Source organism: Amborella trichopoda, chromosome 10 (genome assembly GCF_054954075.1).
Source record: "Amborella trichopoda isolate Santa Cruz 75 chromosome 10, AtrichopodaSantaCruz75HAP2 v2.0, whole genome shotgun sequence".
Lineage (NCBI taxonomy): Eukaryota > Viridiplantae > Streptophyta > Magnoliopsida > Amborellales > Amborellaceae > Amborella > Amborella trichopoda.
The window spans coordinates 1,726,859-1,743,375 of record NC_142345.1 but is presented as its reverse complement, the minus strand read 5'-3'; the positions used below and the strand labels follow the sequence as shown (position 1 = coordinate 1,743,375).

At 33.8% G+C, this 16,517-nt stretch overlaps 1 protein-coding gene across 1 annotated transcript; it reads right to left on the bottom strand.

Moving 5' to 3' along the window:
- Positions 1-454: 454 nt before the first annotated feature.
- Positions 455-13,025, bottom strand: CHX15 (cation/hydrogen exchanger 15). Its single transcript, XM_006837000.4, has 4 exons — positions 12,498-13,025; positions 5,807-6,082; positions 4,528-5,250; positions 455-2,234 (listed from the first exon to the last, which is right to left on the bottom strand). Exons 1-4 carry the CDS (start codon positions 12,720-12,722, stop codon positions 882-884), a joined length of 2,577 nt encoding a protein of 858 aa, XP_006837063.1. The 5' UTR covers positions 12,723-13,025; the 3' UTR covers positions 455-881.
- Positions 13,026-16,517: the final 3,492 nt, after the last annotated feature.

Here is a 16,517-nt window from a genome sequence, read left to right as displayed (position 1 = left end):
TATTTTATTTATTTAAAGAAAATTGGTTTAGTGGCATCAAGAATTCTAAGATCTTAGTTTTGCTAGTTTTATTTTCTTTGAAGCAAGAATTTATTGTAATAAGACTACTTGTAAGTGATTTTTGCCACAAGAAAAGAAAAAACAAAAAAAATGGGTGAAAGAGAAGAAAAATAAAAATATATATATACCTCGGCAAGATCACATTAGTCTTTCAGTCAGGTTCATGTTCGATAATATTTTTAATATATGAAATATAGTTAAATATAATTTAATATATAAATATTTTAATTTATGGGTCAGGTCTGGTTGGATCCGGGTCCGGCTGCCACCCTAATGAGCAATGAATGGCTACTGCTACTCCAATATGCCTAAAGCATATAGAATTAATGCTTAAAAAAAGAAAAAAAAGAAAAGAAAGAAAGCAGAGGTACAACCTCCAGCTAACCTACCAAAATAACGTAAGAAAGTGTCCATTATATCCCTCATCCAATATAATCTACAGTAGATGTCATCCCTTTTGTATATAAGCATGCCGTGCTTCACATGCAATGAGGTGCAAGGGAAAAAAATGTACAGTAGTACAGTTCTCTAAACTGCGAGTTTCAAAACTTAAACCATTACTCATCACCAATCGGCAAAGCCACAAGACCATGTGGTTTATGAATTGAGGTGATGACTTAGTTCTTCATTTCCTCTCTTTGCTATGGGAGGTTAATCTTAGGTTATGTGAGGGAGAAATCCCAAAGTTCATCAAACTCTTGACCTCCTTCATAGAAACACCAGTAAACCTAGCATCATAACAACAGATTCAATCAAGTTGTGAACTTTGAAGCCATGGAAGATGAGCATGAACAAGAACTACTAGGCCTACAAAACCCAAATCAAAATGGGGATCCTTGGCCATGGGAGGTGGCATTAGCGGTGGTCCAATTCGCGGTGAACCCGCCCCCGATTTGTGGCATGTCCTGGACTACTGCTGAATTCCGGTGGCTAACATTGTGAAGGTATGGCTCCCTTTGTGGGCTATTTGGTGTGCCGACCACCTCTTGAGGTAGAACCCCGACATATTGTTGCATGATGAGCACCGAAACGGTGGCAGCAAAGTCTGAGGAAGCAAGTAGGTCTCCAATGGGTCCGAGCTCTGGGCATTCGCTCCAATCTGTGAGCCCAGTGGTAAGGGAGGAGACCCGTTGGGCTCGACCCACCACGAAAAGGTCATGTATGCTATCCATAGATCGAATGGCTGCAATCGATTCTTCAACATTGTTTACCACCTTCTCTGTGTACATGATAGACTCGTCGCCCACTGTTCGAAGCCTGAATTCAGCAATGTAACCGTCGTCTAGATGGTGTTCCCTATCGTTGTCTGTTAGGACGGTGAGTATCCGAAGGTTCTTGGAATCGTCTTGATAGAGAGTGTCGGCCACTGGGAATTCGGGCTCTACAGCCTCATCACCAGGTAAGAATCGCACCACAGTGAGGCTGACGCCTGGGTGCTCTGCCATGCGAGATGCGTATGCTAGAGCCTCGCGATCGTCGGGGCCCCCAAAGAACAAGACTGCCAGATGGTGACATACATGGCTGGCAGAGATCCCAGTGGTGCCCCCAAGTCCCCGATCGATAAGTATCCCAACAGAGCAAGGGGCATTCACCAGGACATTTTGGTTAATCGTCCTAAAGGCCGGATTCGTGGTCTCCAAACCCCCGTCCACCGTCTGATGTTTGTGAAATGGCAATATGATCAACGCTGCACGCTTCTCCTCTGCCAAATTGCATATATCCTCGTGCATCGTTGCGAATGGCGACATTGCGGTCACAAGTTGTACTGCCACACCGCTCACACCGACATAGTTCTCAAACGCATTCACTATATGTTCTGACTCAGCTTCCGTCCGGTTCATGTGCCGGCCACTCTTACGGGAACTATGAACAATGATCATCGCCGACGACCGGCCGGTGAGCTCGACAAGGTGGAGGGCATGGACAGAAATTGGGGATTTCTTAGTGGCATGAGAGGCCTCTAAAAGGTTGATAATGGTAGGGACATTTCTAGATGTATGTACACAAACAAGCATTCGCAATAGGGACTCTGGTTTTCCTTTTTCAACTGTACGACGCTTATAAGGGAGGAAGCGGCGTGCCGGTTTATAAATTGTTGTGACCACTGGGGTGATCATGCCGGTCATGATCACAGCAGCTATGACCATGATGGCAAAGGATGACTCGTCCAAAACCTGCTCAATAATAAGATAAAAAAAAACAAATTAAGTCTCAAAAAAGAAGAAAAAAAAAAAAAAAAAGAGATGAAAGGTTAAATATAAAGAAAAATAAAAGGCAATGGAAAAACCAAGAGAAAATATCAATTAAATGTTCACATTGTCGAACCATCCCATTTTCATTTCACTTAAGTTTCTCCCTAAAAATATATTAAAAATGACCAAATTACCCATATTTATGATTGGAAATCCAAATAAACAGGGGCAGTTTGGAAATTTGGCCCACATAAGTGGGCCGAGCCAAATGACAAGAACACACTAGATTGTTCAAGGTTAGGCAGGCTGAACAAGGATTGAAAATAAAAAAAAAGTGAGTTATGTGTCGTCGACCCTGAACAATCAAGGGTATAAATGAGTTTCACAATTTTTATAGCTAACCTCGAATTTTGAGGAGTATTATTATCATTTAGCATGAGCGGCTTAAGTGGAACCAAATTACCAAAATCACCCTAATTGTTAAGGATTCATAATATTAAATAATACAATTTGGTCATCTTTCAGCATATTTCTTGAAGAGCTATCTGAATGAAATTAAACTTAAAAAAGTAATCGCTTTAATGTGAATTGAGATAATTTAATCAACTTAATGATTTTGAAAGGTCGTTTAACCATTTAGGTGATATTTTCCCAAATAAAGAAAATAACGTAGAAATATCTAGTAATAAATATGTTTTATTTATATTAAAATAAAAAAGGTGTATTTTTCTTAACAATGGTCATTAGTGGGTGATGTCCATATGTTTTGGGATTGTATTTAATGAGACCATTTATCTTTATTACAAGAAGGCCATAATTATTCTTATTCATTAGATATCAAATTGGATGGTTTGGGCTAGTCACGAAATCTTAGAATTTTCTTTTGTGAACTTTGAGTATTTTCAATGACACTCTTACAACCACCCAATTTGAAATCCAAGGGACAATAGTGATTGTAACCTCCTTCTATAAAAAAAAAAAAAGTCTCTTTATATACTTTTCCATATGTTTTACTTTATTTTATTATTAAAAAAAAAAAAAACGCTACATGTGCCCAAGTTTTGTATGTACATGTCATCATAAATAAAAGAGAAAGTGATTCACATATCCCTGTGAATTTTCATTAGTTAAAAAATCTCTCCCACGGATTTCTACTATTACATTCATGCATACCTTTTTAGATTTCTACTATTACATTCATGCCCACCTTTTTAATCGCCAAATTGTCCCTACTTTTGAACTTCAAGGGATAATTATGCACCTCTAAGTTAGAGAAATTATGAACCCCGGAGAAACTTAGAACCTTCAATGTCCAAGTTTCTTCAACTTAGCTAACAAAAATTTTTTTTTTTTTTTTTTTTGGGGGGGAGGGTGACACACGTAAATAAAAATAATGGCCATGCTTCATGGACATTTTTTTCAAAAAGAAATTTATATTAATATTCCCCAAAATTACTAATATTAAAAAAAATCCTTACAGAAGTGTGCCATTATGTTCATACCCATTTTCCCCCCTAAATTGCATTTACTTTAGAGTTTGAACATTTGAAGTTAAGTTGAAGGTTTCGAACAACTAAATTGGACCTTCAAGGTCCGAAGTTGTCAACTTCAAGCCTTCAAGGTTTGAAATACGTAATGAGATAAACCAATCAAGTGATATATTAAGGTTTAAAGAAGGGCTGAAGTTGTCTGAAACCTCATCTTGAAGTCGTTTCAGACTCATCTTCAGACCTTCAACATAAAAAATGTATGAAAGGTGGATTTTAAAAGAATAAAAAACTAAATATAAACAGAATAACAAATTTTTAATAGAAATTTATTGAATAATGGATATCTCGGGGGATATCAGTGTAAATTTCCCTTTTTAACCCCCACGACCTGTTGCCTTCACATAACATCAAGGTAACAATGTTAACCTGGTTTTAGAAATCAGGAGAGTGAAGAACAACCAAAGAATTGATTTGAAAATTGGAATTGGGATCCGATTCATCAGGGGTACAATTACGATTCCTCCTCTTTGGCTCGTAGTTTTTGAGTCGGACTCAATTATGTTTAACACCAAGCCAATGGACCAGGATTTTACGCCATTTAAGAGTTTTCAACCATAATCACTCCAACCCCCCCCCCCCCTTCTGGTGGGGACTGACTCGGGTGATTAATTAATCAAACCGTATGATTTTTGAAGGTACTCCAATTAATTAAAAAAAAAACTATGATAATGATGATGACGAACGATTTTTAAAACACTAGAGCAAACAACTTGAGGTATACTCACTTTTTTATCCATTCCAATATTGAGCACGATCATCTCAATGAGGCCCTTGGTGTTCATCAGCAGCCCAAGTGCAATCCCCTCGCGTGGCGTCATCTTCATGAACAATGCGACCACCAGTGTACCGACCACCTTCCCAGCACATGCTAGCACGATCACTAGCATCAGGATCGCCCATGTATCCTCATTTGTGATCGTCATGACGTTGGTCCGCAGGCCACTAATGGCAAAGAACAGTGGGAGTAGAAGCCCAGAGGTGAAGTCCTCTAACTTCTCTATGAGAGCTCCCCCCAAGGAACCGTTTGGAATGACGAGACCAAACATGAAGGCCCCGAAAACGGGATGAATCCCTATAATGTCAGTTGTGAAGGCGCAAACCATCACTCCAAGCATGATAGCGCATATGTAGATCTCACTTACGGCCTCGCCCTCCGTCGTCTTTCGGGTGACCCAAGTGACAGCGGGGCGCAAGACCAGTAGGCTGAATAGCACGAAGACCACACCGGACAGGACGACCCATACTGATGCCAGTGCATTTTTATCGCGATCATTTACTGCTATGGCCAGCGCAAGGAGTACCCAGGCGCATACGTCATTGATAATCGCAGCCGACATCGCAAGTCTACCGAGTTCTGTATTGAGGAGCTTTAGCTCGGCAAGGATGCGAGCCAAAACGGGGAAGGCAGTGATCGAGAGGCCGACGCTGAGGAAGAGGAGGAAAGTGACCTGAAAAAAAAAGAATTAATGTCTTCAAAATTAATATAGAGTTCCATGGAGAAAGTGGAATATTGTAAAAGAAAATTGTTTCATGTGGGCTGGACCCCATTTCTACAATATGGGGTTCAGAGGTATAAAGCATCCATTTTTAAGATGGATGCAAATAGGTGGTCTATCTAAAAACAACTGTCGTAACTGACCGGCCAAATGTTTTCTTAATATATATATTATTTGTAGTTTTCAATTATTATTTTTATATTCATGATCTTCATAGTAAAGATTATATATTCTCTAAAAATTAAAATCAAGTTATATTTAAAAATATATATTTATTATCAAGCCCGCATTTCTACAATATGCGAGCTAGCCACATAGAAACCGTCTCCGTTTGTAAATGAAGTACTGTAGAGAGAGATGCATCTATTCTTTTTCCTCAAAACTGGAGGCTTGCTCTTGTTAGTGAGAAAGAGAAGATACATGTATTCGTATTGGTGATAGAAATTCATTGCTACAGTAGAAAAAAAGGAAAAAGCACTAAATATGTGTGTATGAGAGAGAGACAAACCTGAGAGACATTCTCAGAGACAGACTCCTTGAGCAGGAAGGAGGAGCTGATGCCAATCACAAAGGGAATGACCATGCCAGCGCCGGCAATGAGTAAAGCCTTGGCTCGGGTACGGCGGATGACATTAATGTCCATCTCGAGGCCGACGATGAAGAGAAAATAGACGAGGCCGATGTTGGCGATGGTCTCCAGGACTGTCACACTGTGCAAGGGGAAAATGCTGCTGGCAAAGTTCTTGTTGCGGCCTAGGACCGAGGGGCCGAGGATTATGCCACCCTGATTAGAAAGCAGAAAGGTGTTCACATCCACACATGCACACACATATCTATATTACATTATTAAAGAGTAGATACATGTCGCGAAAATAATATGAAGCTCTTCAATAGAAATAAGGAGAGATACATGGGATAAACTAATAGATAAGAGAGATACATATGTGGGAGATTTTTGGAACAAAATTTTATGGATATAGAAAGATATTTTATAGATAGACAAGGTAACGAGATTTGAGAGAAAGGGATATGAATCTATTATTTTCCTCCCCATCTTTAGGAGAGAGATGTGAGAGAGATTTTTGGAAAAGAATTTCATGGATATAGAAAAAAAATTATAGATAGACTAGACAAGGAGATTTGAGAGAATTGATATATATATATATATATATATATATGTGTGTGTGTGTGTTATCCTATTATTTTCCTTCAAATCTACTATCTTTATTTAAATTGTAGAAAATCTTTATAGTATATATTTTATTTTTTAAAAAAACGATTTTGCATAGTGTGAGAGGTTTTTACTTTCCAAAATGTCTCTCTATGTCTCTCTCAATGAAATCTTCTAAATCTCTCTCTTTCTATCTTTAATTGTTTATTTGTTCTTAATTGTTGACTTTTTTTTAGTTAAATGATAAATATCTATAGCTGATAGATGTCAATTTGATAGATTTTTTTTTTTCTCTTTCAAATGGTAATATATCGGACCTCTCTCTCTAATCGTTTATTTGCTCTCTCTTGAAAGTGTTTATTTGATTTTCAATATTTTCAATTGTTCATGTGTTCTAGCGTATTCCTTTAATTGCTTTTCAGGCTGCAATATTCTCATATAATAATTTTTGGGAATAGGTATGTATCTGTCTCATTGCATTCTTAGTTTTGTCTAATTGTTCCTGTGGACCTTTTCATACGTGCTCATATGTACAACCACCACCTCCTCCTCTAATTATTCATATGTTTGCCTAAAAATTAGGACAAAGGATAACATTTAGATATGAAACCCATGATAAAGAGTAATAGATATTTAATTATTATAAAATTAATGATTAAAAATAGTACCTTCAAAAATCAAATTGTAATTCAGAAAAATAAAACATAACATTCAATATAAAAGATTCTGAAAAATTTCACTAACTAATTTATTTAAGGATTTAAAAATTAGAAATAATATTAAAGATAATAAAAATACGAGCATTGGATATAGATTTTTTTTAAAGCATAAGAAATCATTAAAAATGGTATTTAAAAATCATAAATAAATCTTGAAAATTAATTCACAAAAAAAACAAATCCAATATAGTTTAATCTCACTGCTGATTTTTGTCATCTATATCTTGAGCCATGAATCTCTTTTCCTCTCCTATTTTTATGGCTTCAAAAGCACCACTATCATGATACCTAAAACATGTTGTCTTATGATACCTAAAACATGTTGTCCTATATTTTAGAGATTTATATTGGGTTATATAATCCAAAACCTACATAAAACCTAACATTCTATTATTTGGAGATGGAATTAAGTACGTCCTTCTTTTTTTTCGGTTATCTAGATTTTTCTAAGGCTTAAGACTGTATTTCTTAAAGCCAATGTCTCTACTTTTCTATCTTTAGATTATTTTCTCTAGAATCTAAGTATGTACACTTTTGTTTCTTTTTTTTTGTTAATTTTTTTTATTTTTCATACAAGCCATATAACTTAATGAGATCTAAGGGCCTACAAAGATTGTTTAGTTATATTTTTCCTATATGTTGTTCACCATTATTTAACACTAGCACTTTAGTATGGTTTGTGCATTGACAATTAGATTTCATAATTTCTTTTAGATATTTATTACTGCTTTATGCATAACGTATTAATAGCACCTACAATCGCATGTGCATGGTACTCGAGGGTATGTATGTGAGACCATTTATCTTTAGTTCAAGAAGGTCACAATTATTCCTAGCCACTAGATGTCCAATTGGATAGTTTGAGATATATCATGAAGCCTTTGGATTTATTAAAGGTGTTTTTCCCTTGCTCATATTTTTTGTATTTCTATTGTGACTTCTATAAAAATTTATTTTCTTTTATTTTTCTCCATCATATTTAAATTGATAATTTTCAGCACGTTTAGCCTTTGGATTTATCTGTTTAATTTTTTTCAGTTGATTGCCGGATGTTTCACCAAATATTGTGGTTCATAGAGATTGGAGACCCATTCTCAATCTGATACATTTTCTATTTATTTTTTGTTTTGTTATCAATGATCTCAAACAAAGCGAAAGGAAGAAGATTTTAAATTTATTATTTGTTTTGTTGTCAATGCTCTCAAATAACTCAAAAGGTAGTGTTGATATCAGCAGATATACATTTCCTAATATGAGAGAGAGCATACGACCATACCAAACTTTGGAAAAAGAGATAAGTAGAATGTGGGAAGAAAGAGATAGATATTTTTTACTAATACGATGTGGGTGATAATTTTAGAAACTATCTATACCATTTTAGGAGATTCAGATGGATTTGCTTATTCTAATCCAATGTCTGGTTTAGAAAATATACATCTTATATTTTAGAAATTAAATATGTTACATATAAAAATACATGGAAATTGAGAGATTTTAAGAGATGAGTAGAAAGAGAGAGAGATATATATTTTTTTGGAGGAGATTTGGATGGATTTGATTATTCTAATCCAACGCTTGGTTTAAAAAAAATAAATCTTAAATTTTAGAAATTAAACATGTTACATATAAAAATACATGGGACTTGAGAGATTTTAGGAGATGAGGGTAGAGAGAGAAAGGGAGAGATAAATCCTAAATTTTAGAAATTATATCTTTTAAGAAAGATATAAAGTCTGTGAGTGTGACTTTAGCCAGCACAAGAGCGCGGGTTTGAGTCCTGAGAGGGGTCGCTTTGTGCGTAAAAAACCAAAAGTTAGGACCGTCCATCTCACCTCTCCCGAGACCCTGCGTAGGAGGAACAGTACTGGAATATGGCCGTTTATCTTTTTAAAAAAGGATAAATTTCAAAAATTTGAAATTGAGTATATAATATAGAAACAAATATAGGAATGGATAGATTTCAGATGATGAGGGTGGAGAGAAAGAGAGCTCAAGTGCGGGAATTTAATTTTGGATTAAGACAATATAATTTTTCAAATATGATGGTCATATATAGTTTATATGGGTATTTATTTATTTTTATCTTATAATATGGAAGTGTTTTCTAATATTTTTAAATTATTTTGATGCAATATTATAATATTATATTATAATTAATAATTATACAGACATCTATACAGAAAAACAACGTCTTAGTATTCACCTATTTTTACAAAGTATTAAAGTAAAGAAGGTACATGATGCATCACTCTTAATTTCTTTTAGAAACTGAAAGAACACTATTTTTAGAGATTTATAGTGATTTTTTGAAAATGTTTTGAGACAAAACTTGTTGATTCAGCAGATTATCAGATCCAACACGTCGATCCACCGATCTTACACAATATGGGTGAGGACAATCCGGGTCTCCGATTCGTTTTTTTAAACCTTGATCCAAAATAAATAAGGAATGAAATGAGTATTTCATTTAAATAAAAGTATTTCATTATTTTTTTTGTTTTTCATGTTTGCCCTTTTGTTGAACGAGATATAGAGAGATAAAAGATTTAGAGGCTAGAGATGGGTCCGAAGTAGAAAAAGCATGTGCTCCAATGCATATTACGCAATTATTTACGTGATCGCTTATTTTATTTTTACGTACATTGCAAGTAGGATCGAAATAGGTAACCATGTAAATAAGAAATTGAGAGTAGCCTTACAAAAGCACATGCAAATATATAAGCACATCATTTTCATTAAGTTATACTTTTGAATTTACTATTTTTATGTTTTTTTTTGTTTTTTCTACACATTTATAATTGGGATTTTTATTCATATTGTTGCTCATTATACCCAATATACGTAGTTTTCGCGATTCATATATCATTGATTTAAAATTATGTAATATTGTTTTACAACTATTTTCTTTTAATTTCATTAAATTTTAAAATTTTTTTTTAATAATTATTATGTACTATTTTCTGCATAAATAAGACATTAATTATAAGAACTCTTAACAAGTTGTTATAATTTAAGAAAATATTTATGGCTTCGTTAAAAATAGATAAACTTATCCATGAATAGAAGTTCTTAAAATGAAAAAGAAAAAAAAAAACAAAAAATTAAATCTTGCATCATGTACTAACTACTAATAGAGTCTGATTTTCTATGATTGAGAAAACAGATACATAAATTTTAAAATATGAAGATATTAAAAATAAAACTAATAATACAAACAGAGAGTAATAGATGCATGAGTAAGACATTTAAAACTAAAATTTTAACAATTTTTAAAATTATTATTTTTTTAAATCATAAGTTTTTGGTAACTAAAAAAATGAAATTTTCGTGAAACTAGAATCTATTTTTGTGTACAGGACAATATATAATTGTAAAAAATTGTTTAAAAATTTGTTACTAAAATGAAGAAAAACGTGTCAAAAATTTTAAAATAATTTAAAAACTAATCAAAGCTCTTGATAATTTAAGAAATAAAACAAAAATGTAAACCAACATACCTTTAAATATATTTATGAGCATTACTATGCATAACAAATTTAAATTGAATCCCTGTACTATAGGAAAATAAGTAAATATAAATGGCCAATAGACAAAAAGTATAGGAAATAAGCCCATAGCAGCCACTATTCACCCAATTTTTTTTTATGGGAAGTCACTAGACCTTGCCGGTAGATGCATATGGTATTGTCATAGGATTTCATATAACATGACAAAATAAAAAAATATTTTTTTGAATAAATAATGGATCTAAAACTATGAAAATTATAGAAAATAATAAAGAATTAAAGTGACTAAAATTTATTTAAAAAAAAAAAAAGAAAAAAAGAAAGAAAAGGGAGTCTATTTATCAAAATACATCTAATTTTTCAATTATTTAACTGTTTACCTTTTTTCAACTATTCCAACTCATGTGTAGTTTATGAATATTTCCAAATAAAATCAAAATACATGAGTAAAGTGGTAAATAGTGGATTTGTAATATGTATGTATATTTATAATTTGTAATATGTGTGCACATTTGTAATTAAAATTATTATTCATCTTTTCCTATAGGCATTTTGTAGTATTTTTCATATATATATATATATATATATATATATATATATATATATCTTAAAGATAGAGAAGTAGGTCAATGGAGAAGACATACCCATACTTGTCTCTTCAAGTAGATAAGGAGTTAATTTTTTTAATATATTAATGAAGTGGTGTTAATGGTGGAAATAAAAATCACAATGTAGTGACTAAGGTGTATGATACTACCACCACGACCCCAACCCCTTTTCTGCCTGAGAGCTTGGTTTATGTGGCTGTGGTTTGTTTTCACCAAATAGAAAGTCTTAATGTGTTTTTAGGTGCTTTTCGGTCAAATCTTTTGAGGTTCTTTTTAGTGCATTTTGGCAGTGAGAATAAGTGAAATTAATGACCATATATTATTTCTAGAAAAAGGAGTTTAGAAAGGAGCTAAAAACAAGTTTAAAATAGAAGACGATGGATGGGTTTTTGTCAAAGGTGTGGTTTGTATAAGGCTGACGCTCTAAACAATCAAACTAAGACACCTCTTTATTTTAGTACCGTAAATCTTTGTGATGGCCTAAAAATTAAGTTTTATGTCTAATTAAATAATTTAAAACTTTAAAAATATTATAGATCGAACAAATCTATGAACACTTGACAATCATTCTTTCAATGAAATTACCGTTAACTATAAAAAAAAAAAAATACTTGATAATCTTGAAAATTGACGGTCCGGAAAAGTGTATTACAAGATATCACTATTTTCATTACTTCAAATCCATTTTTTTCTCATATTCGTACATCTTGAGGTCGAGATGATCGGTTTGAGAATTTTTAAACATTAAAACAACCTCTTTGAGTAAAAATTTTTTAAGGTGCACTTTAATTTGATGGTTCAGGGCCTCACCCTTATATAAACTTTTGCCTTTTGTCAATGACACAAGAGGGGCATCTTTTATAACGAAGAAATATGTAGTCTCGCAGGTTTATATGTAGAGAAGATGACAGAGAGAATGTTTGACAGAGCATGTGTCCTAGAGAGAGAAAGAAGTGGCTCACTGTAATATTGAGTATGATAGAGAGAGAATATTTGTTTGAGAGAAAAAACTTAGGGAGAATAGTTGTTTGAGAGAAAAAAACTTAGAGAGAGAATATTTGTTTGAGAGAAAAAAAACTTAGAGAGAGAATATTTGTTTGAGAGAAAAGATTCAGAGAGAGAAAGCATGTGTTGGAGAGAGAGAGAGAGAGAGAGGGCTGGCCATAATCCTGGAGTGAGAGAGAGGGGGACTCACGATGATCTCTGCGATAACCCGAGGCTGTCTCAGGGGCCGGAGGAGGAACGTCAAGACGCGGGTGGCGACCACCACTAGTGTCAGTTGGATGGTGAAGAGAGGGAAAGAGTAGTGGAGGGGATTATCTCCTTGCCATATACCATTGGTTGTGATCCATGTTGGAGAGTAACACACAAGCCCTGTATCTGTTGCGTTTGATACATTGACCGTCTGCTGGTTCGCCATTGCATCTATTTTCTAGAGAGAGAAAGTGATAATGTAGGGAGAGAATGTGTTATTTAGAGAGAGGAAGGGAGGTTAAGAGATGCTTTTCTACTGAGTACAAAGATTGCACTAGAAAGTGAGAGAAATTTGTAACAGGTATTATTCTAGAGAGAGAGAAGTGCCATTGAACAGAGAAGGGAAGGCTGAGAGATGGGTTCTGGTAGAAAGAGAGAGAGAAGCTGTAAAGGATGTGTTTTTGTAGAGAGAGAGAGATAGAGAGAGAAACTTTGGTCCACCACATGTGGCTCTCGGGTCTAAGGCCATGGGAATCGTTGAGGTTGTGGTCCCTTTTGAAGTGTGTTCCAAGCCCAAAGGTGAGGTTTTGACTCTCTCTCCTTCTAGTTTTTTCATTGAGCATGTATACTATGCTCTCACAGGAGCATACTGTGTATGCTTCCTTACGCAAAATATCTATTTAGGATGATTATTTTAGTCATAATATTTTTGGGAACCAAGTAAGAAGTCCTAGATGATTATTTTCAAAATAAAGAGAATTTGAATTTTGAGTTTTGTGACACTTAGATCTAGCCCTTCAAAAATTCTACAGACTCCATTCAATCTTGAGGCATGGCATATAGAGAGTTAATTTTGAAAAAAAATTTAGGAGAGCTTTATGTACTTCTCTTGAGGTATAGAAGTTATATACTTATCTGTATATCAGATCTTAATGGACAGTTGAGATGGACCCGATGACAATGTCGAACCTCAATATTGTTTTATTTTTTAATCTTTTTTCTACAAAACCTTTTGACACTACATTTTGGGAGTCCGGGCCTCTATTAAAGTTGCACATTCAATAAAAATCAAAATATATTATTGATTAAATGAAATAACCAAAATACACTTGAAAATTTTAAGGGTATTTTGGTTATTTTATTTATAAAATAACTTTTTAAAACTTTTTTTAGGTGCATCTCATTGAGACGATGGAACATACTAAATGTCATGTTCATATAATTTGTAAAAACAAAACGATGACAAATAAAATATGCTGAAGCATCAGATCTAGATCAAACGGTCAGAGACACACTTGATCTAAATTGGACGGGTGGATTGGGGGAGTAAGGAAGTATAGAAAGTTTTTCCAATTTTTTTACTGAGATTAGTTTATGGGTTGTATATATACATCCCCAAAATTTGAGATCTAAAAAGTATTCCCAATGGAGTAAATGGAAAATTTTGAGATTTAAAAAGTATTCCCAATGGAGTAAATGGATAATATACTCACATAGGAGTAGGAATTCTTTTGACTCTTTTCTTTCCTTTCTATGAACTTTTTCTCGCTATATACTGGCTTCATGTATCCTCCCTAATTTGATGCTCATCATCCTTGAAAGTTGCTGGGCAAAAGCAAAGGGGTTGACCGGGTCTCTATCTCACTAACTGCATGTTTTTTTTTTGTGCTATATTTATATAAGTCCATGTAGAAATGAGTCACCTTTTAAAAATCTACTTTTGAAATAGAATTGTGGACCTAATTTTTAAGGACATGTAATATCTAATATAGAGATCATGAATATGAAAAAATAAATAAATTTTTAAAATTTTTAAAATAGTGTTATTAAAAAAATATTTAGACCATTAATTTCAATTATTTTAGGATAGACCACCTATTTGCATCTATTTTTTTACCTCGGGGTCGCAAATGTAGAAATGCAATCCTGACAGCATGAAACAATTTTCCTTACTAATTTGCTAATTTCTAGTGTCTCTACATTTTCTATTTCTCTTTCATCCTATTTACTAACTCCATAGTTCCCCTCTTATAGGTTTCTTCTCTCTCAGCACCTTTTCTCAAATCTTTTTCCGATGGGTGGACGAAAACTCCACCAATCCGTCTAGGATGAACGCCTTGGAATTGCACATGTTTTCATCCTTTTTTTCTCTCCCATCTTTCTTTTATTTATGGGAGGGGTATGCTGCTCTCTCGGGTGCAACAACCACCGTGAATCATGATGAATTACACACAAAAAGATCAACTATTTGTTCATTTCTTTTTTATTTCAAAATACCCATTAAAATACATAGAACCGTGGTTTTGAATAGTAGAAAAAGGCTAGACTGTTAAATTGTTTAAAGGTTATTGATTTTGAGTTCCTAAACGGCTAAAAATGGACAATTTGTGTAGGGGTGGCAATGGACCCGGATCTGATATGGGACCCGAGGGGTAGATCCAATCTGGTTTGGATATGGGTCAAAAAAGACTTGACGGGTCAGGTCCTGGTCCAAATGTTTGACCTGAACACTATTCGGGTTCAACAATATCTTTTAGGCCCCCAATATATGAAATATATTTAAATATAGTTAAATATATAGATATTTTAATTATTGAGTCGGATCCGGGTCTGGAGTCAACAATACCCGGACCCGACCAACCTATTGCCAGCCCTAAATTTGTGTTCAATTTATGAGTGTTTTTTTCTTGCTATGCTGGGGTAAGTCATTGGATATTTCCTCTTCGCTCGTCACTAGGGTACGTAGATTACATCCCCAAAAAATCGAATCCAAGAAATTCTCATAGCCGGATTGTAGCTTAAGCGCCGGTGAGAGCATACAATATTTTAACTTCATTTCCAATTAATAAATGTTTGCACCTTCTTTCTTATATATTTATACATATAATGTTCTCATATGAGTAAATTGTACATTTTGGGAAATGGATTGGATCATGGTTGTACTACTTCCACACTCTAATCATCACATTGTGGTTAATATCTTAAAAAAAATTGATACTTAAACTATTTGAAAAAATAGGTAGGGCCAGTCTTTCCTGTTGAATTACCCAAAAAAACAAAATAAAAAAAATTATATGCTTTTTCCCCAGGAAAAATACATATTTACGAGGACTATGTTTGAGATCCACTTTAAACTCATTGGTTTTACCATACAAAAATTGGATTGGTCGTGATAGCATGTGTTTAATCTTGAGGCTTGATTTTTTAGAAGAGTAGCAAAGTATATATTCACTTTTTTCTCGAGGGAGCAAATGTACACTATGCTACGATCAGAATAACTTACAAGTCATATCATTAGATTAGATCCAAACTTTTTTAGTTGAAGCAAGGACACATTTTCTATGCAGCCAGACCGTATATCGTAGAAATGTGGGCTTGGTACTAAATATATTTTTAAATATAAGTTACTTCTAATTTTTAAAGAATATATAATCTTTAGCATGAAGATCATGAATATGAAAAAAAAAAAAATTGAAAACTAGAAATAATAATTATATTAAAAAAACATTTGGAACGTTAGTTACAATTATTTTTAAATGGACTACCTATTTGCATCTATTTTTAAGATGGATGCTTTATATCTCTAGACTGCATATTGTAGAAATGCGATCTAGCTCACATGAAACACTTTTCCTTGAAACAATGGCTATGTGTAGAATATAACATGCATACATTTAATATACTACACATTCAACCTTTGTTTTTCCTAGTGGATGGCAAAGATGGAGCTGATCAATGCGAATAACATAGCGGAGCTCAAGATATATGTATCATACTGCTCTAATATGATACATATATCATGGTATACATTCCCTCTCTATGTTTTATAAAAGCAAACGAGATAAGTACGCAATAACTTTACCATATGGTGCTCATCACTGTCGAATCAATAGGTTGGATGGTGCTGGAGATTTCGAGTTCCACAAATATTGAACTGTACAATCCTCTTTCTTTTCACATTGAATCATTTAATTGGACGGTGATAATACCATAGAGCACGATTATCTTGGTAACCATGTGG

Coding starts and splice junctions, on each gene's coding strand:
- CHX15 (XM_006837000.4), bottom strand. CDS start 12,722: ATGGCGAACCAGCAGACGGTCAATGTATCAAACGCAACAGATACAGGG. Junction 6,083..12,497: donor GGGTTATCGCAGAGATCATC/GTGAGTCCCCCT, acceptor CTTTCTAATCAG/GGTGGCATAATCCTCGGCCC. Junction 2,235..4,527: donor ATATTGGAATGGATAAAAAA/GTGAGTATACCT, acceptor ATTATTGAGCAG/GTTTTGGACGAGTCATCCTT.